The sequence below is a fragment of the Aotus nancymaae genome, unplaced genomic scaffold, assembly GCF_030222135.1.
Source record: "Aotus nancymaae isolate 86718 unplaced genomic scaffold, 86718_ANA_hifiasm-v0.15.2.pri h1tg000049l, whole genome shotgun sequence".
Taxonomy (NCBI): domain Eukaryota; kingdom Metazoa; phylum Chordata; class Mammalia; order Primates; family Aotidae; genus Aotus; species Aotus nancymaae.
Window position 1 is genome coordinate 8,679,438 of NW_026988463.1, and position 19,548 is coordinate 8,698,985.

General features: G+C 46.6%; 1 protein-coding gene across 4 annotated transcripts in view; it reads left to right on the plus strand.

Moving 5' to 3' along the window:
• Positions 1 to 19,548, plus strand: part of ABAT (4-aminobutyrate aminotransferase) — a 114,269-nt gene that overhangs the window by 43,586 nt on the left and 51,135 nt on the right. For 3 of the 4 annotated variants that reach the window (XM_012448277.2, XM_012448275.2, XM_012448276.3), the window contains exon 2: positions 16,971 to 17,081. In XM_012448277.2, the coding sequence (XP_012303700.1) occupies positions 17,012 to 17,081 (70 nt within the window). In that variant the 5' untranslated portion in view covers positions 16,971 to 17,011. Of the gene's footprint in view, positions 1 to 14,802; positions 14,851 to 16,970; positions 17,082 to 19,548 lie in introns of those variants that run through there. The other variant, XM_064362442.1, reaches the window with a different exon arrangement.

The following is a 19,548-nucleotide window of genomic DNA, read 5'->3' on the forward strand; positions in this document are numbered from 1 at the left end:
CAAACCAAACCAGACCAGTAGGTGACAGCCCAGTGAATAGATTTCTAAGTCACATTAACTACACTCTGGCCCTGGTGCTCTAGCTTAGACCAGAGCCTCCCAATCAATCCATCAGGCACCTCTTTCTGGTAGGATCTTTGCTGCCAGCTAACCTTCTTTTGTATTCCTTTCCCTCTTGAGATAGTCCAAGATGCTGATTTTTATACCCAGCAAGTTTGTCAAGTAGCCTAAAGATATTTTTGAGGGAATGTATTGAGTAAAAAGAAACTGAAGTTGGAATCAGAATAACTAATTTAAGAATTAAATTAAAATCCCAAATCACCTCTTTTTTTTCCTTTTAGAGATGGGGTCTTGCTCTGTCACCCAGACTGATCTCAATCTCCTGGGCTCAAGTGATCCTCTCACCCTGGCCTCCCAAAGTTCTGGGATTATACACCTGGTCCCACATCACCTCTTCTCCATGAAGTGAGCTTAGGCATGTTATTTCTCTGTGCAAGGAAGCAGAACAGCACTAGCTTTAAAGTCTCATGGACATGAATTTGAAGACTGGCTCTGCCATTGACAAACTGTGTGACACAGAACAAGCCACAACCTTCTCTGAGCCTCAGTCTCATCCTCGGTCTCAAAGTGTTGATGATGCCTACTGTGTAATACTGTTGCAAGAATGGAATAAGATGAAGCAGAGCAGCTGAGTGTGGTGGCTGACACCTGTAGTCTCAGCACTTTGGGAGGTCAAGGTGGGTGGATGTGGATCACGAGATCAGGAGTTCAAGACCATCCTGGCCAATGTGGTAAAACCCCATCTCTAAAAATACAAAAATTAGCCAGATGTGGTGGCAGGCAGCTGTAATCCCCGCTACTCAGGAGGCTGAGGCAGGAGAATAGCTTAAAACTGGGAGGCAGAGGTTGCAGTGAGCCGAGATCACACCACTGGACCCCAGCCTGGGTGACAGAGCAAGACTCCATCTTGAAAAAAAAAAAAGAAAGAAAGATGAAGCAGAGCAAATGCCCAACCCAGCAACTGATATATGGCAGGTGTGCCCTTAATCCCTGCATTCTTAGTGGGATCAGTATTCCCAAGAGGGTGAACATTGATTTATGGGGAAGTAAAGAAGTCTTACTCTTTATGAATAAAGTACAGATATAAAATATAATATATAAGTAGATATTATCTGTGGAATTAAAATTTCAGGGGGGATGTAGCTAATAAAGAATCTTCAGCGGAATGACAATGAAAAAAAGTTTGAGAAACATTGCGTTAGTCTGACGGATGGAACTCAGAGGTTGCTTTTCAGTTCAGTTTCTGGTTGTCAGAATATAGGGCTGAAACTCCGTGATTGAATTCAACAAGTGTTTTTGAGCACCTGCGATAGCCAGGTACCATTCTGGACCCTGGAAACGGAGGGCAGACACTGGGTGCATGCTTCCCAGAGCTGGTCTCTGAGGTCCCCTCAACCAGCTCTGCCTCTGGGAAGATGACCCCTAAATGGCAGCCTTCAGAGTTCTCAGTTTGAGGGCAGAGTTTTAGAGGCCTCCTCACGCCACCATAAACAATGAGAATAGATGTATTTGCCTCCCAGGAGTAGATTGAGATGGTGTATGTGAAACTTTGACATGGTTGGCATTCATTCATAAAATCAGAGCAGATACCTACACACACAGGCGTAAGTGAAAGATATTTTGAATTACAGAAAAGTTAAGGTCTTTGCAAGTAAATGTAGGAATGCTGCCAGGCACAGAGCGTGCCTCCAGTCACCAACAAAGTGTTTCCAAGTCTGGAGCTGTGCGGTCCTTGAAGGAGATATAAATGTTTCCCTTGTTATACTCTGTGATTTTTGCGTACTTAGCAGTTTCTGGAGTCCGTGAAAGTGGTTTGTTTTCTCTGAACAGGAAGTGCGTTTCCTTCAATCACGCCGACCTGATTTGTTTGTTGCTTGTCAGGCCTCCCCACGGGAACACAAGGTCCCATGGAACACAGCAGGATGTATCCTTGTTTACCGAGGTATCTCCGGGGCTCTGCACAGGTGTACAGAAAGCATTTATTGAACTGAACAAACAGATTTTACAAGCCGGACCTTCTGTGGCGTTGGCCTGGGTAGCTACTTCAGTGTGGGTACAAGCATCCTGTCTAAGCTAATTCCATTCTTTCACTCCTCCTCCTTTGTAGGATCAGAAATCCAAAACGAGCTTATCTTCTTGCAGATGTTTGTTTCCATGTTATTTCCTACCTTCAGAACAAAGGCTATCTGTGTCTCACATTCAGAGTGCTTGGATTTGAAGCTCCGTCTGTTCACTTTTCTCTCCAATTTTTCCACACGCTGGGTAACTGCCTGCCTGCTAGCAATGATGTGTTCACGCTCCCTGCATTCCTGATTGAGGTGGGCGAAGAGGACTCTGTCTGAGACAAGGGCATGGGAATGAAAGAGGTTGAAAGAGGCTGAGCAGACCAGCTTCTCTCGCATGAAACCTGGATGTTCAGGCTGGTGGTAGGACCACTGCATGTGCCATAGTCTTTTGCAGCTCATCGGGCCGTAGAAGAAATGCCTTTACCAATTTCAAGTCCAGCCTGGGAAACATAGTGAGAACTTGTCTCTCTCTGTCTAAAAACAGAAGACAAAGGACGAAGAGGAAGAAGAAAAAGGAGGAAGACGGAAAAGGAGAAGAAGGGAAGAAGAAAGAAGAAAACAAGAAGAAATTATTGTTTACAATTTGTATTTATTCATTTATTTATTTTTGAGCTGTAGTCTTGCTCTGTCGCCCAGGCTGGAGTGTAGTGGCACAGTCTCAGCTCACTGCAACCTTCACCTCCCAAGTTCAAGCAATTCTCCTGCCTCAGCCTCCCGAGTAGCTGGGACTACAGGCACCTGCCACCATGCCCAGCTAATTTTTGTATTTTTAGTAGAGTTGAGGTTTCACCATGTTGGCCAGACTGGTCTTGAACTCCTGACCTCAAGTGATCTGCCCTTCTCAGCCTACCAAAGTGCTGGGATTACAGACATAAGCCATCGCACCCAGCCAAAATGCACAATTTTAAAGAGCTCTTTGGAAACAGGAAATGGCTTGCAGCTGGCATCTCTTCTACATCCTGTGTACTTTCTTCAGTTGACCCTAAGTCAGTTGAGTGCCTTGTGACCTCACGGATAGGTTTTGTTCTTCCCATTTTACAGATGCAGAAACGAAGGCGCAGAAACGAAGGCGCTAATGACTTCAGCAAATTGTCTAGATAATATACATGACCCAGCCGCACATTAGACCCAATTTCTGGCTCATGTTGCTTTCCCAGCATCGTTCTCGGTCTTTCTTAGGGGTGGGCGCTCGCCTGTTTCCAAGAACATATGCCTGTCTCCCTATACAAGTCACTGATGATTTTAGGATGCCCAAGAGGCAGCTTATAGGAAGTTATGCAGGGAGGGCGGGCTGGGGCCCGTGCTGAGGGGAAAGTCGGGAGGGACTGTTGCAGCTGAAGTCGGAGGAGAAAGCTGATGTCAGATAAAGCCTCTGTCCCTGTGCCACCGCCCCTAAATGGGGCCTTGTCAGCCCCATCTGCAGAGGCCCAGGGCTCTGGCTTTATGGGTTGCCATGGCGACCCCTGGCCTTGACAACCAAAGTGCACTTGGCTGAGTGTGTCTTTGTGTTCCGTCGAGTCTGCAGAGAGGCAGCTGCTGGGGCTGCAGACGAGAAAGGAATGTCCCTAGTGTCTGCCAGCACTTTTGTCTTGGTCCCGAGGGCAGATAGGAAAATGAGAGGCGGGGTCTTCTCTAGAGCGATCTGGGGGGTCCATTTCTAGCCAATGATGCAGGCAAAGGGTTTATGTTCACAGGGCCTGAAAGCAGCAGGGTGGAACAGTGAGTCGGACACCGTCTTCGCAGGCTGCTTGTTGAGCGTTTGCTGCTTATCCAGTGACTGTTTGCAGCCAGGCACTGCTCTGGGGCTGGGGAAGCAGCAAGGACCTCTGCCAGCTCACAAAACAGTTTCAATTGCTAGTACTCCCATTTTACAGATCAGGAAACTGAGGCACAGAGAGGTTACTTAATGTGCCTGCGGTTATACGGCAGGTCAGTGAGGGGCCAGGGATGGCTAGTCTGGGAGTAAGATCATTTTGAAGGATGCAAGATTGGGGAGATGCCAGGAAGAAGCAGTTTCACATCTGGTACCTCGTGCTCCGGCTCCACAAGCGGCCACCACAGGCTTCTTTCTCCCTGTATCCCTGGGTTGTTTGACCTCCGATTCCAGGGATTTGAGGATCACGCAGACCTGTTGTCATATGCAGGGTCCACCATCTACCCTTTATGGTAATTAACAATAGTTCCGGCCTCCAAGCCTCCAGAGATCCCCCAGTGCCCAGGTCACACCTGTGAGACTCAGATTTACTTGGTCTGGGTGCGGCTTTGACACAAGTGTAAGCTTCTGGTAAGCGAGCATCAGGTGCAGACTAGAAATGTCTGGCTTTTAAACTCTAAGACCTTGAACAAGCCTTTTAGGCTTCTGAACCGGTTATAGAAGGCCAATCCTGCAGATGACCCAAATGGCATATGGAAGGTCTGTTGCGTGTAGTAGGTGTACAATAAATAAATAAATAGGAGCTGGTACTTTTACTACGATTATTCTTCCTCCAGAGCAAATTGCAAGAATTCGTTTCCACTTTCCCCTGAATTCCTCTCACTTTACGGATTTAAACACTGAACTCAGCCTCTTAGCTCATCTCGCCCCTCCCCCAAAGGCACCAGGCCGATGAAGGGAGCGGAGAGAGCTAATTAGCATTTTAATCGAAAGAAAAGGGAAGAGGAGAGGGGTGGGACTGACAAGCTCACTATCTAGCTAAACCAGGGTTTGACTTGTTTTGCCTGAGACGCCCAGTAAGGAATAGAACTTACTTCAGGCCCACCGCACGGCTGAAACAGAAATTACCAGCGTTTGTTATGTACCGTGACAATTCCTATTCTGTTTGATTTACTGATTGATTTAAATTTCTCTTTCACTTCTGATCATGTCAAGGAAAAGGTCCCCTTCTGATGCCAGCCTGCTTTTGATACCTGTCTGCTCTCTGCCAGTCTCTAGGGAAAGGAGACGGCCAGGCCCAGGGGCCGTAGCCTTGGACGGTCAACTCTGTCCAGCTTTTAATTGAATGACTTGCTTTGATTTTATTATGTTCTTTTCCCAGTTGCCTTTGTAGCAAATACAGCTTGAGGGGGGAAGGTAGCAATTAGGTTTTTTTAATTTGTTACGTTTTTCTTTGTAGAGACAGGGTTTCACCATGTTGACCAGGCTGATCTCTAACGCCTGACCTCAGCTGATCCACCAGCGTCAGCCTTCTAAAATTCTGAGATTACAGGCATGAGCCACCGCACCCAGCCAGAATGTAACACAATTAGAAAGGATTCTAGAAAAATTACTTTTTTTGTTGTTGTTGAGACAGTTTCACTCTTGTTGCCCAAGCTGGGATGCAATGGTGCGATCTCGGCTTACTGTAAACTCCGCCTCCCGGGTTTAAGCAATTCTCCTGCCTCAGCCTCCCGAGTAGCTGGGATTACAGGCGCATGCCACCATGCCCAGCTAAGTTTTTGTATTTTTAGTAGAGACAGGGTTTCACCATGTTAGCCAGGCTTGTCTCAAACTCCTAACCTCAAATGATCCGCCCACCTTAGCCTCCCGAAGTGCTGGGATTATAGGCATGAGCCACCACAGCTGGCCAGAAAATTACTTTTTTAAATTGAAAAAGCAAGTTGATTTCAAGAAAAATGTCAGCCGGGCACAGTGGCTCACGCCTGTAATCTCAGCACTTTGGGAGGCCGAGGCGGGCAGATCACAAGGTCAGGAGTTCAAGAGCAGCCTAACCAACATGGAGAAACTTGTCTCTACTAAAAATACAACAAATTAGCCGGGCTTGGTGGCGCATGCCTGTATCCCAGCTACTCAGGAGGCAAAGGCAGGAGAATCGCTTGAACCCTGGAGGTAGAGGTTGCAGTGAGCTGAGATAGTGCCACTGCACTCCAGCCTGGGCAACAAGAGCAAAATTCGGTCTCAAAAAGAAAAAGAAAGAAAAATATTAAGCAAACACAAGTCATATGAGAATTAAGAGCTCAAGGGAAGGGTAGCGTGCTGTGTTAAGAACTGAGATTAGGGAAATGCATGGGGGAGATTCGGGATCTCAGAGACCAGGAGGGCCAGCACCCAGCCTGCTGTCACTTCAGATTTTCGGATTTCTCCAACCTCCTTGGTCACAAGTTCAGGGCGTGCCAGTCCTCTGACAGCACCTCCCTTCTCAACCAGGAATCCTTCATCTGCTTCTTTCCCCAGATGTGCTCATCCAGGGTCCAGCAGATTGCAAAGGGCCTGGTAGAATAAAACAGGGAGATACTAATGCCACTTCCAGGTAGGCATAAGTCTTGGGGAGAATTTTGTGGCAAATTCTCAGTAAGATGGAACTCTTAGCACGCTTCCCAGGTGGTTTCTCAGAGTCCGAACGGGCCTTAGAAATAATCTCATCGGGCCAGGCGCAGTGGCTCACGCCTGTCATCCCAGCACTTGGGGAGGCCGAGGTAACTGGATCACTTGAGGTCAGGAATTCAAGACCAGCCTGGCCCACATGGCGAAACCCCATCTCTACAAAACATACAAGAATTAGCCAGGTGTGGTGGCATGTGCCTATAGTCCCAGCTACTCGGTAGGCTGAGGCAGAAGGATCACTTGAGCCTGGGAGGCAGAGGTTGCCGAGATGGCACCACTGCACTCCAGCTTGGGTGATAGAGCCAGACCTTGTCTCAGGGGAAAAAAAAAGCGACAAGCTTGGGGTCACACAGCCTGTAGCAGGTGGAAATTCAAGAATAAGTCTGTGTGATCAGAGTGTGTCATTACTCTACACACACTCCTTTGGTCCTCTCTCTTCCCATCTACAAAAGAGAGCCAACTCCATAATCCCTTTTTCATTTTTAAGGTAAGCATGACATATAACCTTTTTAAGTGCACAATTCAGAGCCTTTTAGAATACTCACAATGCTGTGCAGCCACCACCACTATCTAATTCCAGATCTTTTTCATCACCCAAGAGACCCCCACACCCATTAACTGGTCACCTCTTATTCCTCCCAGGCCCCTGGCAACCACTAATTTATTGTCTATCTTTATGGATTTACCTACTCTTGAAGGTTTCTGTAAATGGATTCATAGAATATGGGGCCTTTTACCTCTGCATTTATTCATATAGCATAAAAAATATTCTGAGTTACCCATGTTGTAGCGTGTGTCAGAACTTCATTCCTTTTTATGACTGAATAATATGGCATTGTAAGGGTAGACCACATTTTGTTTATCCATTCATCTGTTGATGGGCATCTGGGTTGTTTCCACCTTTTGGCGATTGTAAATAATGCTGCTCTGAATTTGCACGTACGTGTATTTGTTTGAGTCTCTGTTTTTAATTCTTTGGGTTGATGCAAAAGTCATTTACTTCTGCACCAACCTAATACTTGGGAGTGGAATTGCTGGGTCATATGGCAGTAATTCTATGCTTAACTTTTTGAGGAACTCGTAATTCTTAAAAGGCCGTGCCAACTCTAGGACTGAGGGTTTAGGAGCTAATCCCTGCCTTCTCACTCTGCATCAGCTCCCACCCCAGTGGGTGCCCTCTGACATACCTGCCTTGAGAACCCTCTCCCCAACTCAGTGACCCCAGCATCTCATTGACATGCTGACTGCATGTCCCCTGCCCCTCCCTAGGAGGCTGCCTCAGCACAGACTCTTCTATTCTTTCTATTTTTTGGGTACCCATTAACTATCCACCCCCGCTTTAACCCCTCACTGCCCTTCCAGCCTCTGGTAACCTCTGGTAACTTCTAATTTCTATGTCCGTGAGTTCAATTTATTTGATTTTTAGATTCCACAAATAAGTGAGAATATGCGCCACTTGTCTTTGTGTGGCTGGGTTATTTCACTTAACATGATGATCTCCAGTTCCATCCATGTTGTTGCAAATGACTAGATCTCATTCTTATTTTTTTTTGAGACCAAGTCTCACTCTGTCACGCAGGCTGGAGTGCAGTGGCTCGATCTCAGCTCCCTGCAACCTCCACCTCCTGGGTTCAAAATATTCTCCTGCCTCAGCCTTCCAAGTAGCTGGAACTACAGGGGTGCAGCACCATGCCCAGCTGATTTTTGTATCTTTGTGGAGATGGGGTTTCACCATGTTGGTGAGGCTGGTCTCGAACTCCTGGCGTCAGGTGACCCACCTGCCTCAGCCCCCCAAAGTGCTGGGATTACAGGTGTGAGTTACCGCATCCAGTCTGGATCTCATTGTTTTCATGACTGAATAGTACTCCATTGTGTGTATGAACTACATTTTCTTCATTCATCTGTTGTTGGACATTCAGGTTGCTTCCAAATCTTGGCTCTTGTAAACGGTGTTGCAAAAAACACAGAAATGCAGTTATCTCTTCCATATACTGATTTCCTTTCTTTTGTGTATTTACCCAGCAGTGGGATTGCTGGATCATATGGTAGCTCAATTTTTAGTTTTTTGAGGAAACTCCAACTGTTCTCCATAGTGATTGTGCTGATTTATATTCCACTAACAATTTACAAGGGTTTCCTTTGCTCCACATCCTCGCCAGCATTTGTTATTTCCTGTCTTTGGGATGTAAGCCATTTTCACTGGGGTGAGATGATAGCTCTTTGTAGTTTTGATTTGCCTCCTCTGATGATCAGTGATGTTGAGCACCTTTTCATATGCTTATTTGCCATTTGTGTGTCTTCTTTTGAGAAATGTCTATTCAAATCATTTGTCCATTTTTTGATCAAATTATGAGATTTTTTTCTATAGAGTTATTGGAGCTGCTTTGTATATTCAGGTTATTAATCCCTTGTCACGGGGGTAGTTTGTAAATATTTTCTCTTGTTCTGTGGGTTGCCTCTTCGCTTTGTTGATTGTATCCCTTGCTGGAGCGCAGACTGTTCTGGATGAGACTAGAGCAGCTGGGCTCCCTCCTCCCTTTGAGAGGGTCTCCAGAGGGCCCTATCAATCAAGATCAGCCTGGGAATTATTGCCGGGGATTGGCTCCAGCTAATCGCACCCTGTCCTTCCCTCCCAGTGCTCTATGATTTCCTACCACAGCCACCCTCACTGTTGTTATAAGTAAAATTCCGATGCTGCAAAAGAAATAGCACTCGAAGATAAATCCTCTCGGCAAGGCAGTTTACTTCTATAGAAGGGTATGGCTCACGGATGAAGCAATGGTGGCCGCATGCCTGGACAAGGATGGGAAGAGGTACTTATGTCTGATGGGGGTCACGCCTACTGCTGTGTCATTCCCCTATCAGCTAGGGTTAGACTGCACAAGCTAGACTAATCCCGATTGGCTATTTTAAAGAGAACAGAGGTCTGAGCTGGAGTGGCAGGGTGGGTGGTTTGGCAAAAAGGATGGTTATAGGCAGGTCAGAGCAGGAAGCCAGGGGTAACCTAGGTCAAAAAAGGTGACTAGAGCAGGTGACCCTGATGAGTCAGGACAGAGCTGGGGGCCAAGGAAACAGATGTGAACTACTGATTAGAACCGGTGGAGAAGGTTGTCTATGGGAACTACAAGGAAGTTAAACTTTAAAATAGAGAATTAAAGAATAAGACAGCTGAACATACTGACATACTGATTCCTTGAAGAGAAACTTGAGGTTCGCTATATCTAACGCTGTGCACCAGGATTCTTAGATCCACCATGTCATCATACACCTCTGAGCACTTGCCTTACCCCTGCTTTCTTCTTTGCCTTCTGAAATCTCCTAACTTTTGAAGGTGCAGCTCAGGTAACACCTCCCTGGCATTGTCACCCCAGCCAGAATTCATCTCTCCGTGTTCCCTTAGCACCTCACTCACACCAGCAAAATAGTCGTGATTCTGTTCTATCTTAGGCAGAATTTGTTGTTGATAGTGAACTGGAAAATTTTTATGTACATATCATGCTGGGTTATTTTAAGAAATTATTCACATGATGGGTAAAACAGCCTTGTACATTAAATTCTTCCATTTTTTTCCATTCATAGTTCTCTGCCACTAATGAGCTTCAGAAAGAAAGCATTTTGCCCATCTTAGTTTCTCCTAAGAGAAGTGATGCCTTAGCCGGGAGCAGTGCCTCATGCCTATAATCCCAGCTCTTTGAGAGTCCAAGATGGGAGGATCACTTGAGCTCAGGATTTCTAGACCAACCTGGGCAATGTAGCAAGACCTCATTTCTACTAAAAAGAATTTTAAAGTAGCCAGGCCTGGTGGTATATCCCTGTAGTCCCAGCTACTTGGGAGGCCGAGGTGGGAGATTGCTAGTCCCAGCTGCTTGGGAGGCCGAGGTGGGAGATTGCTAGAGCCTGGGAGGTGGAGGCTGCAGTGAGCCATGATCTCCACACTGCACTCCAGCCTGAGACACAGAGGGAGACCCTGTCGAGAGAGAGAGAGAGAGAGAGAGACAGAGAGACAGAGAGATGATATCTAAACAATACAGTGCCTTGCTGGTAACAGGTGCCTAATGAACTTTTGTTGATTGAATTAGTGGGTGATAGGGGGTGAATGAATGGCATTAACTCTTCCAATTATTTGAAATATATTGTGCTAAGAATTAATGTCTAACAGATCAAATTTTGTTATAAGGTCAATTTTCAACTGCAGGCCACCAAAATGTCACCACGGTATATTTTCCAGTGTGTCATTTTGTAATTGAAAGTGTGTGGGTTTGGCTCTCACTTTTGCAGAGTATTCAAATGTTGAGTTCTCTGAGATCCTCAGATTTTCAAAAACAATAATGGCTTCACTGTGTGAAGCCTCAGTGCTCCCTGTTTGAGACAAGTGGTTTTAAGGGAAAGACATCAGCTGCACTTTCTACATAGCTGCTGTGTTGCTAACTTAATAGGCTTGCATTGAGTTGGATATACTAGAATAGAAAAAAAAAATCCATTGAGTTATTAAGAAAAGAGTTTAGGACCGGGTGCATGGCTCATGCCTGTAATCCCAGCACTTTGGGAGGGTTAGGCGAGCAGATCACGAGGTCAGGAGATTGAGATTGTCCCGGCTGGCCAGGCGTGGTGGCTCATGCCTGTAATCCCAGCACTTTGGGAGGTCGAGGCAGGTAGATCACCAGGTCAGGAGATCGAGACCACCCTAGCCAACATGGTGAAAACCCATCTTTAAAAAAAAAAGAGAGAGAGAGATCATCCTGGCTAACATGGTGAAACCCTGTCTCTACTAAAAATACAAAAACTTAGCCAGGCGTGGTGGCATACACCTGTGATCCCAGCTACTTGGGAGGTGGAGGCAGCAGAAGCATTTGAACCTGGAAGGCGGAGGTTGCAGTGAGCCAAGATTGTGCCACTGTACTCCAGCTTGGGTGACAGAGGGAGACTCCGTCTCCAAAAAAAAAAAAAAGAATGTGGTTTCTCAGTTAATTCATGACGACACTTTCCAAGCCCACACTTTCTCAGAAGGTTTCCTCTGGTGTAAAGCAATAAAACTTATTCTCTGAACTAGGTAATTTTTATTCATGAAGCCTCATATCAACAACATGAGGGGCCGGGCACGGTGGCTTATGCCTATAATCTCAGCACCTTGGGAGACCAAGGCAGGAGGATCACTTGGGCTCAGGAGTTTAAAACCAGCCTACACAACATGGTAAAAACCTGGCTCTACTGAAAATACAAAAATTAGCTGGACATGGTGGCGTTCGCCTGTAGTTCCAGCTACTTGGGAGGTGGGAGGATGGCCTCAGGCTGGGGGAGGCGGAGGTTGCAGTGACCCAAGATTAAACGACTGCACTCCAGTCTGGGTGACAGAGCCAGAACCTGTCTCAAAAACAAAAACAAAAACAGCTAGGTGTTTTATTAGCTGGATTAACTGATGTTACAGTGAGTAAAGCAGGGGCTTTGGGGGTCAGACAGTCTCAGGTAAGCCTATGACTGAGGCCAAATGTCATAAGCTTTCTGAGCCTCCCTTTTATCGTCTCTGAACAGGGAGATACCCTACTTCTAAGGATGATTGAGCAAAGTGAGGGGAACAATGTACCCTTCAGAATGTCTCACACTGACTGAGCACCATGGCTCATGCCTATAATCCCAGCACTTTAGGAGGTCAGGGTGGGAGTATCATTTGACCCCAGGAGTTTGAGACCAGCCTGGACAACATAGTGAGACCCCTGTCCCCTGTCTCTTTTATATATATATATATATTTAAAAATTAGCTGTGCATGGTGGTGCATGCCTGTAGTCTCAGCTACTTGGGGGGCACTAAGGTGGGAAGATTGCTTGAGCCCAGAAGTTCAAGGCTACAGTGAGCCATGTTCATACCACTGCACTCTAGTCTTTCTTTTGTCTAGCCTTTTTTTGCCTTAAAAAAAAAAAAGACCCTGTTTGAATGCTGGCTTATCTCAGTAGGTAGAGGGTGTCAGGACGTTGGCCTAGCCCCGCCTAGTCAACCACAGCCAGTAGAGCCAGGTCTGCACCCCTGTAGAGGAATAGGGAATGGTGGAAACAGAGGCTTGGTGCCACAAAGAAAAATTAGCACTGAGACAAACAATCTCTCAGCAAGCAAGTTTTACTTCCTGTAGGAACAGTACCCTTGGTAGCCATCTTGCCATGAGAGTACAATGAACAAAGGAAAAGCAGACGTATTTATCCATTGTGCATTTGGGGTCGTCCTTATTGCTGTGTCTGATCTCCGTTGGCTGGAACCAGACCTCGCAATTTAAACTAAAACCCTATTGGCTAACAACTTAAAACTTCTTTAAACAGGTAAGGGGCATAGGCTGTGAGCTGGGACGTGCCTGTGAGCACGTCTAACACAGATATCTTGGTTAAAGTACAAGGACATAGAATATACTACGTGCCTGTAAGCATGTCTAACAGCTACATAGGATAGGACTTAACAAAGAGTTACTAGCACACTTATGATTTACTCTTTAACCAGAAAGGAAACTTTGAAGAGGAACTTTTTACTTTCCACAGGGAAGTGTCTGAGAATGGGGAGGATTGGTCTGCGGAGCAGACACCCTAGAAGATAGTTCCTGCACCCACCCCACCCCACCCATGATAGTACCTCAGTTGCCTGAAGACAGGATAATGACCTGCCTCTGTCTTCTAGGAGCTACCTCCTAGGGCTCTGGGGATGAAAGGAGATGGTCCTGCAGCACCATCTGAGACCCTGCACATAGCAAGTGCCCAGTACTCAATAATGCATGGAGGGCAGGAATGGCCTCTGATCTTTGTGTGCCCTTGTGTCCAGCACACAGTAGGTATACCATGAATGTTCGTAGAACAAATGTATCAATGGCAACCACCTCCCTCCTTTATTTACCCTTTCCTTCTAATAACACAGCCAACATTCTGTTAGCTCTGTGGGCAGCCACAGCGTGCTGCCAACTTGCCATCCTGGGCTCGGTGCCTGATTCTCCACACCATTTCTGCCCCATGCTGCTGAGCCCATGTGTGTCCCAGCACCTGTATTCTGAACCCAGCCTGTCATTCATCTTTGCCCTGTTCTGCCTCCTTGGATTCAGTCCTCCCCTTCAACTGTGGAATCTCTCTAGGTCTGTATTCCTCACCTCTGGTTGGCACTTCCTACATGCTGTCATCACAGGAGCAGAGGGGTGAGAGAACCCTCCTGGTCTTCACCCATGTCCAGGATGGAATTTCTATCCACTGTGGGGCTGGGTAGAGTTGGGCAGCCCAAGCCAGGGCCACATAAGGAGAAGGGTCTGTCACAGAGTAAGTTTCAGGTGTCACAACTCACATAAATCCATGCATTAGGCATAAGCCAGGACTCCTGAGCCAGGTATCTCAACCCCAGCGCTGGCTCCACCAGCAACTTGCTGTGTCCTGGGAAAGTTATATGGCTTCTTTGTTAAAAAATAAGTTGTTTTAATTTATTTACTGTCCAGAGTACTCATTAATTGTTTATTGATCGAGAGAAACTATTTCTAATTTGTTTTTTTTGAGACAGAGCCTCATCCTGTGGCCCAGGTTGGAGTGCAGTGGTGTGATCTCAGCTCACTGCCACCTCCGCCTCCCAGGTTCAAGCGATTCTTGTGCCTCAGCCTCCTGAGTAGCTGGGATTACAGGCCTGTGCCACCACAGCCGGCTAACTTTTGTATTTTTAGTAGAGAGGGTGTTTTACCGTGTTGGCCAGGCTGACCTCAAATTCCTGACCTCAAGTGATCCACCTGCCTTGGCCTCCCAAAATTCTGGGATTACAGGAGTAAGTCACCGCACCTGGCCCATAAAAAACAACTATTTCTTAGCCTACAATTTCATATTTCATAGTTCAGGAACACAGGTCAGTGATAAACTTCTAGGTAATTCAACCCAAAGAAATTCATTATATTCCAAAATCACTTTGCACTCTGAACAATACCCCTGTCCTCATCACCTCTGCATATGTCTTCTTTCTTGGTTCAGCCACAGCAAACTTATAGAGAGCTGCAACACTCAGGGATGCAATGCCTGCTCCAGCAATGTGAAATCACAGACATTGGACCAGAAGGCCACACACCTGAGTTTTGTCAAAGCACTGGAAGCTGTGATAGTTGTCCTTGATAGGTCTGTCAACCTCAACAACAATGTCTTTCCTGGATCACTTATTTTTTTTTTAATTGTGATTTTAAAAATCACCCACTTAACATAGAACATACCTTCTTCACCATTTTTGAGTATCCAGTATGGTAGTATAAGCACTTTTTTGGTATAATGAAGCTCTAGAACTTCATCCTCCTGCAAATCGAAACTCTAAACACAGTAAAGAACATCCTTTTTTTTTTTGGCAAGGGGGAGTTGGAGTCTTGTTCTGTCACCCTGGCTGGAGTCTTGTTCTGTCACCCTGGCTGGAGTGCAATGGTATGATCTTGGCTCACTGTAACCTTCACCTCTAGGGTTCAAGTGATTCTTCTACCTCAGCCTCTCGAGTAGCTGGAAATACAAGCGTGCACCACCATGCCTGGGTAATTTTTATATTTTTGCTAGAGACGGGTTTCACTATGTTGGCCAGGCTGGTCTTGAACTCCTGACCTCAAGTAATCCACGCACCTTGGCCTCCCAAAGTGCTGGGATTATAGGCATGAGCCACTGTGCCCAGCCCCTCTTTCCATTCTAAGAGGTTGACTACTGTAGATGCTCCATGTAACAGGAATCATGCAGTATCTGACCTTTTGAGACTGGCTTATTTCACTTAGCGTGATGTCCTCCAGGCTCATCCATGTTGCAGCGTATGACAGGATTTCCTCCTTTTTTAAGGCTGCATAATATTCCACTGTGTGGATATGCCATATTTTTTTCCAGTCATCTGTCAATGGACATCTAGGTTGCTTCCACCTCTTGGCTATTTTGAATAATGCTACAGTGAACATGGGTTAAAATACATCACTTCTGAGCCTCAGTTTCCTCATCTGAAAAATGGGGATAATCATCCCTGCCCCATTGTTGCTGGCACATGAAGGAAGCCTGATAAATCATGCCCCTAGCATCTTTCACTTTTCCTTCAAGGCACTTATCCCCACCATAATGATGCCCTTGTTCATGTTATGATTCATTTCACTTTCTTTGTTCCTCTTGAGGATGTAAGCTCCATGATTGTCTCATTCATCTCTGTATGTCTAGCCTGAGAAACAGTACTTGGTACAAAGTCAGCACTCAATGAAGTATTTGTTGCAAAATAAATAGATGGATTTTGATGGAGTGCTTGAGCTAAATGAGGTTTGCTGACTCTGGGGTCACACACATCTGGATTCTGCTTTCAGATCCACCACTTAACCTCTCTGTGCCTCAGTTTCCTCCTCTGTAAAAAGACCATGGAGCGTGGTTGTCATGTTAGTAATAGGAGCAAATATTAATCATACTGTATATAAAGCGTTTTGTGCAGTATGCGTCACACAGAAAGGACGGGGAAACAGGGTCTGTGAAGAGGAATGACACGTGAATGGTGCTCTCGTTGTTCTGAGATACAATATTTGTTCTGAGATAAAATACCGTTTATGTAAAAAATACGCATGCCAAATAACAAAACAGGTTTTTAGCAGAAAGATCTACAAACAGAAAGATGCACAGAAAACACATATAGATGGTGTTCTGGGGAGAGAGAACTGGGAGATGATAAAAGGAAACAAACAAACTGAAGGATGGGGGCTGCTCCAGGCTCCCAGTAAGAATAGCAACCAGGGCCGGGGGTAGTGGTTCACACCTGTAGCCAGGCCCGGTGGTTCACACGTGCAATCCCAGCACTTTGGGAGCCCGAGGCAGGCAGATCATCTTAGGTCAAAAGTTCAAGACCAGCCTGGCCAACATAGTGAAACCTGGTCTCTACCAAAAAAATAAAAATACAAAAATATAAAAACTAGCCAGGCATGGTGGCACACACCTGTAGTCCCAGCTACTCAGGAGGCTGAAGTTGCAGTGAACCAAGATCGAGCCATTGCCCTCTAGTATGGGCAATAGAATAAGACTCCAGCTCAAAAAAAAAAAAAAATAGTGAATTAAAATATGTATTAAGTATAATAAGTTTTGGGGGTTTGTTTTGTTTTGTTTTGTTTTTTTGAGACAGGATCTCACTCTGTCACCCAGGCAGGAGTGCAGTGGCATAATTGTGGCTCACTGCAGTCTCAAATTCCTGGGCTCAAGCGATCCTCCTGCCTCAGCCTCCTGAGTAGCTGGGACTATAGGTGTGCACCACCACACCCTACTGATTTTTAAAGTTTTTGTGAAGATGGGATCTTGCTATGCTGCCCAGGCTGGTCTGGAACTCCTGGCCTCAAGAGATCCTCAGTCTCCTAATGTGCTGAGATGACAAGTGTGAGCCACCTTGCCTGGGCTAATATATAAAGCACATGTTCAGTATAAAATCCAAGGATTTGACAATGTTAGAAGAACCTTCTCCACTAGGTGGGAAGTGGTGGGGATGGGATCTTTGACCTGGAGGGGAGTAGTCTTCATGAGCCTAAACCTGCATTTCTGGTTTCTTTCAGGGTGGCAGCCCACAAAGGGTGTCCCTGTCCCTCACGGGGTCATGGCCTCCATGTTGCTCGCCCGGCGCCTGGCCTGCAGCTTCCAGCACAGCTACCGCCTGCTGGTGCCCGGTAAGCCCTGGGGGTCTTGACAAGAACTGATCCTAATGGAAGACACCATCCAGACTAGGGATTCCTGGGCTGGAAGGGCCCTTGGGGATAAAGGGACCAGCAACTGAGTGTTTCTGGGACTGTCCCACTGTATTAGTCTGTTCTCATGCTGCTAATGAAGACATACCCAAGACTGGGTAATTTATAAAGAAAAAGAGGTTTAATGGTCTCACAGTTTCACCTGACTGGGGAGGCCTCACAATCATGGTGGAAGGTGAGAAGGAGCAAAGGCACGTCTTACATGGCAGCAGGCAAGAGAGTATGTGCAGGGAACTGCTCTTTATAAAATCATCAGATCTTGTGAGTCTTATTCAATTGACTATCATGAGAGTGGCATGGAAAAGACCCACCCCCATGATTCAGTTACCTCCTACTGGATCCCTTTCGTGACATGTGGGAATTATGGGAGCTACAATTCAAGATGAGATTTGAGTGAGGACACAGCCAAACCATATCACCCACTATCCATAAAACTATCACCATCGCCACCTCCTTTCCCTCTCCCATCTCGGCCATGTATATGATCCTGTCCCAAGTGCCTCAGTGGGATGGGACTGGATCCACCCTGGAGCCACTCTGCCTGCAGGTAGGTGATGGCCTCCACAGCCAGATGGTCCCAGGCCATCTCTGCAGGGACCACTGGGGAAAACACACATCTGGGGTTGCTGCTAAGGAACAAAGAAAGCCATAAACATCTCTGAAATTGACCTAAAGGCCAACTGTGCTTCAAGGTCACTGGATCACTGGACAGGAGACACCATCTTAGGAATGTCTCACCCCTACTCCACCCCACACCCATGGCCACCTGCACTGGCCCCTTCTTCCTTCTGTTTGACCTCTGAGATCTCCCTCCCTCCCAATAGTCCCATAAGGAAGGCTCAAGTGAATCTCATCTTACAGGTAAGAAAACTAAGGCTCAGAGAAGCAAAGCCATTTGCCTAAGGTCACACAGCCACTTGCATGCACCTCTGTCTGGCTCCAATGCTGAGTACTTCTCCATGTGCCTCCGTGTGGCTCTGGGAGACAGTCCCAGCAAGAGCCTCCCTTCGGATGCCCCCAGATTGGTCTCCCACAGAGATATAAAGTGCCTGGCTTGGGCCTGGCCATGCCATAGGTTCAGAAAGACCAATGAGCCTCCAGTCTGTCCCCAGCTCTCTCAGAGCCCCTGTGCTTGTCATCACAGTGTCCCTTGTTGTCAGGTGCTGGGAAAAAGGCTGACGCATGACCTGCTTATCTGGCACAGGATGGGAGTTAATGGAAGACCATGCTTCGTGTCCAAAGCAAGGAAGACCTCTTGGAAGCACCAGAATGTGGCCAGACTTGCTGGCTCAAGCCGCAGCCTTTTCCCTATCTGATTACTGATTGTATCTAAAGTAGAGCATGCTTTGTACCTTCAAAGGAAATGCCAGACCGCCACAGCTATAGGTCATCTGCATGATGCTTCGCTTCCTTTTCACCCCTCACATCCCTGAGCACATGCTTCTTTGTTTAAACACTCAATCAATAGTGTGTGAGGGTCTCCGGTGCTCGGGCCTTTGCATCCTCCTACTCGCTTGGGCCCCCTGGGAGCCCACCTTTATGCACTCTTACTCTTGTTTCTTAATTTCTTTGTCTCCGCCGACCTTCGTTACTTTCTAGGTTGTGTCTGGGCTGGATCCCAACAGTCAGGCCTTGCCGCCTTCTGAAGACAAACTGCTAGCCGTGTCCTTGGTCTGCATGTTGAATGCTGGTGTGTATGTGCTGGGTGTGTTCGCCCCTCCCTAAGGAGTATTAGCAGGCTTTATTTTAAAATAAACATCTTGGCTGGATGCAGTGGCTCAGGCCTGTAATCCCAGCACTTTGGGAGACCAAGGTAGGTGGATCGCCTGAGGTCAGGAGTTTGAGAGCAGCCTGGCCAACATAGTGAAACCCTGTCTCTACTAAAAATACAAAAGTTAGCCAGGTGTGGTGGTGGATGCCTGTAATCCCAACTACTCGGGAGGCCGAGGCAGGAGAATCGATTGAACCCGGGAGGTGGAGATGGCAGAGAGCTGAGATCACACCACTGCACTCCAGCCTGGGCAGCAGAGTGATACTCTGTCTCAAAAAATATAAATAAATAAATAAATAAATAAACATCTTATTTTGTATTAATTTTAGATTTACAGAGAAGTTGCAAAGATATTACAGGGAGACCCTATATGGCTCTCACAGTTTCCTCCCTTGTTAACATCTTACATCACCAAGATGCAGTTATCAACACTAAGAAACTAGCTGGCCAGGCACAGTGGCCCACTCCTGTAAAGCCAACACTTTGGGAGGCCGAGGCAGGAGGATCACCTGAGGTCAGAAGTTTGAGACCAGGCTGGCCAACATGGTAAAACCCCGTCTCTACTAAAAATACAAAAAAAATTAGCCTGGTGTGGTCGTGGGCACCTGTAATCCCAGC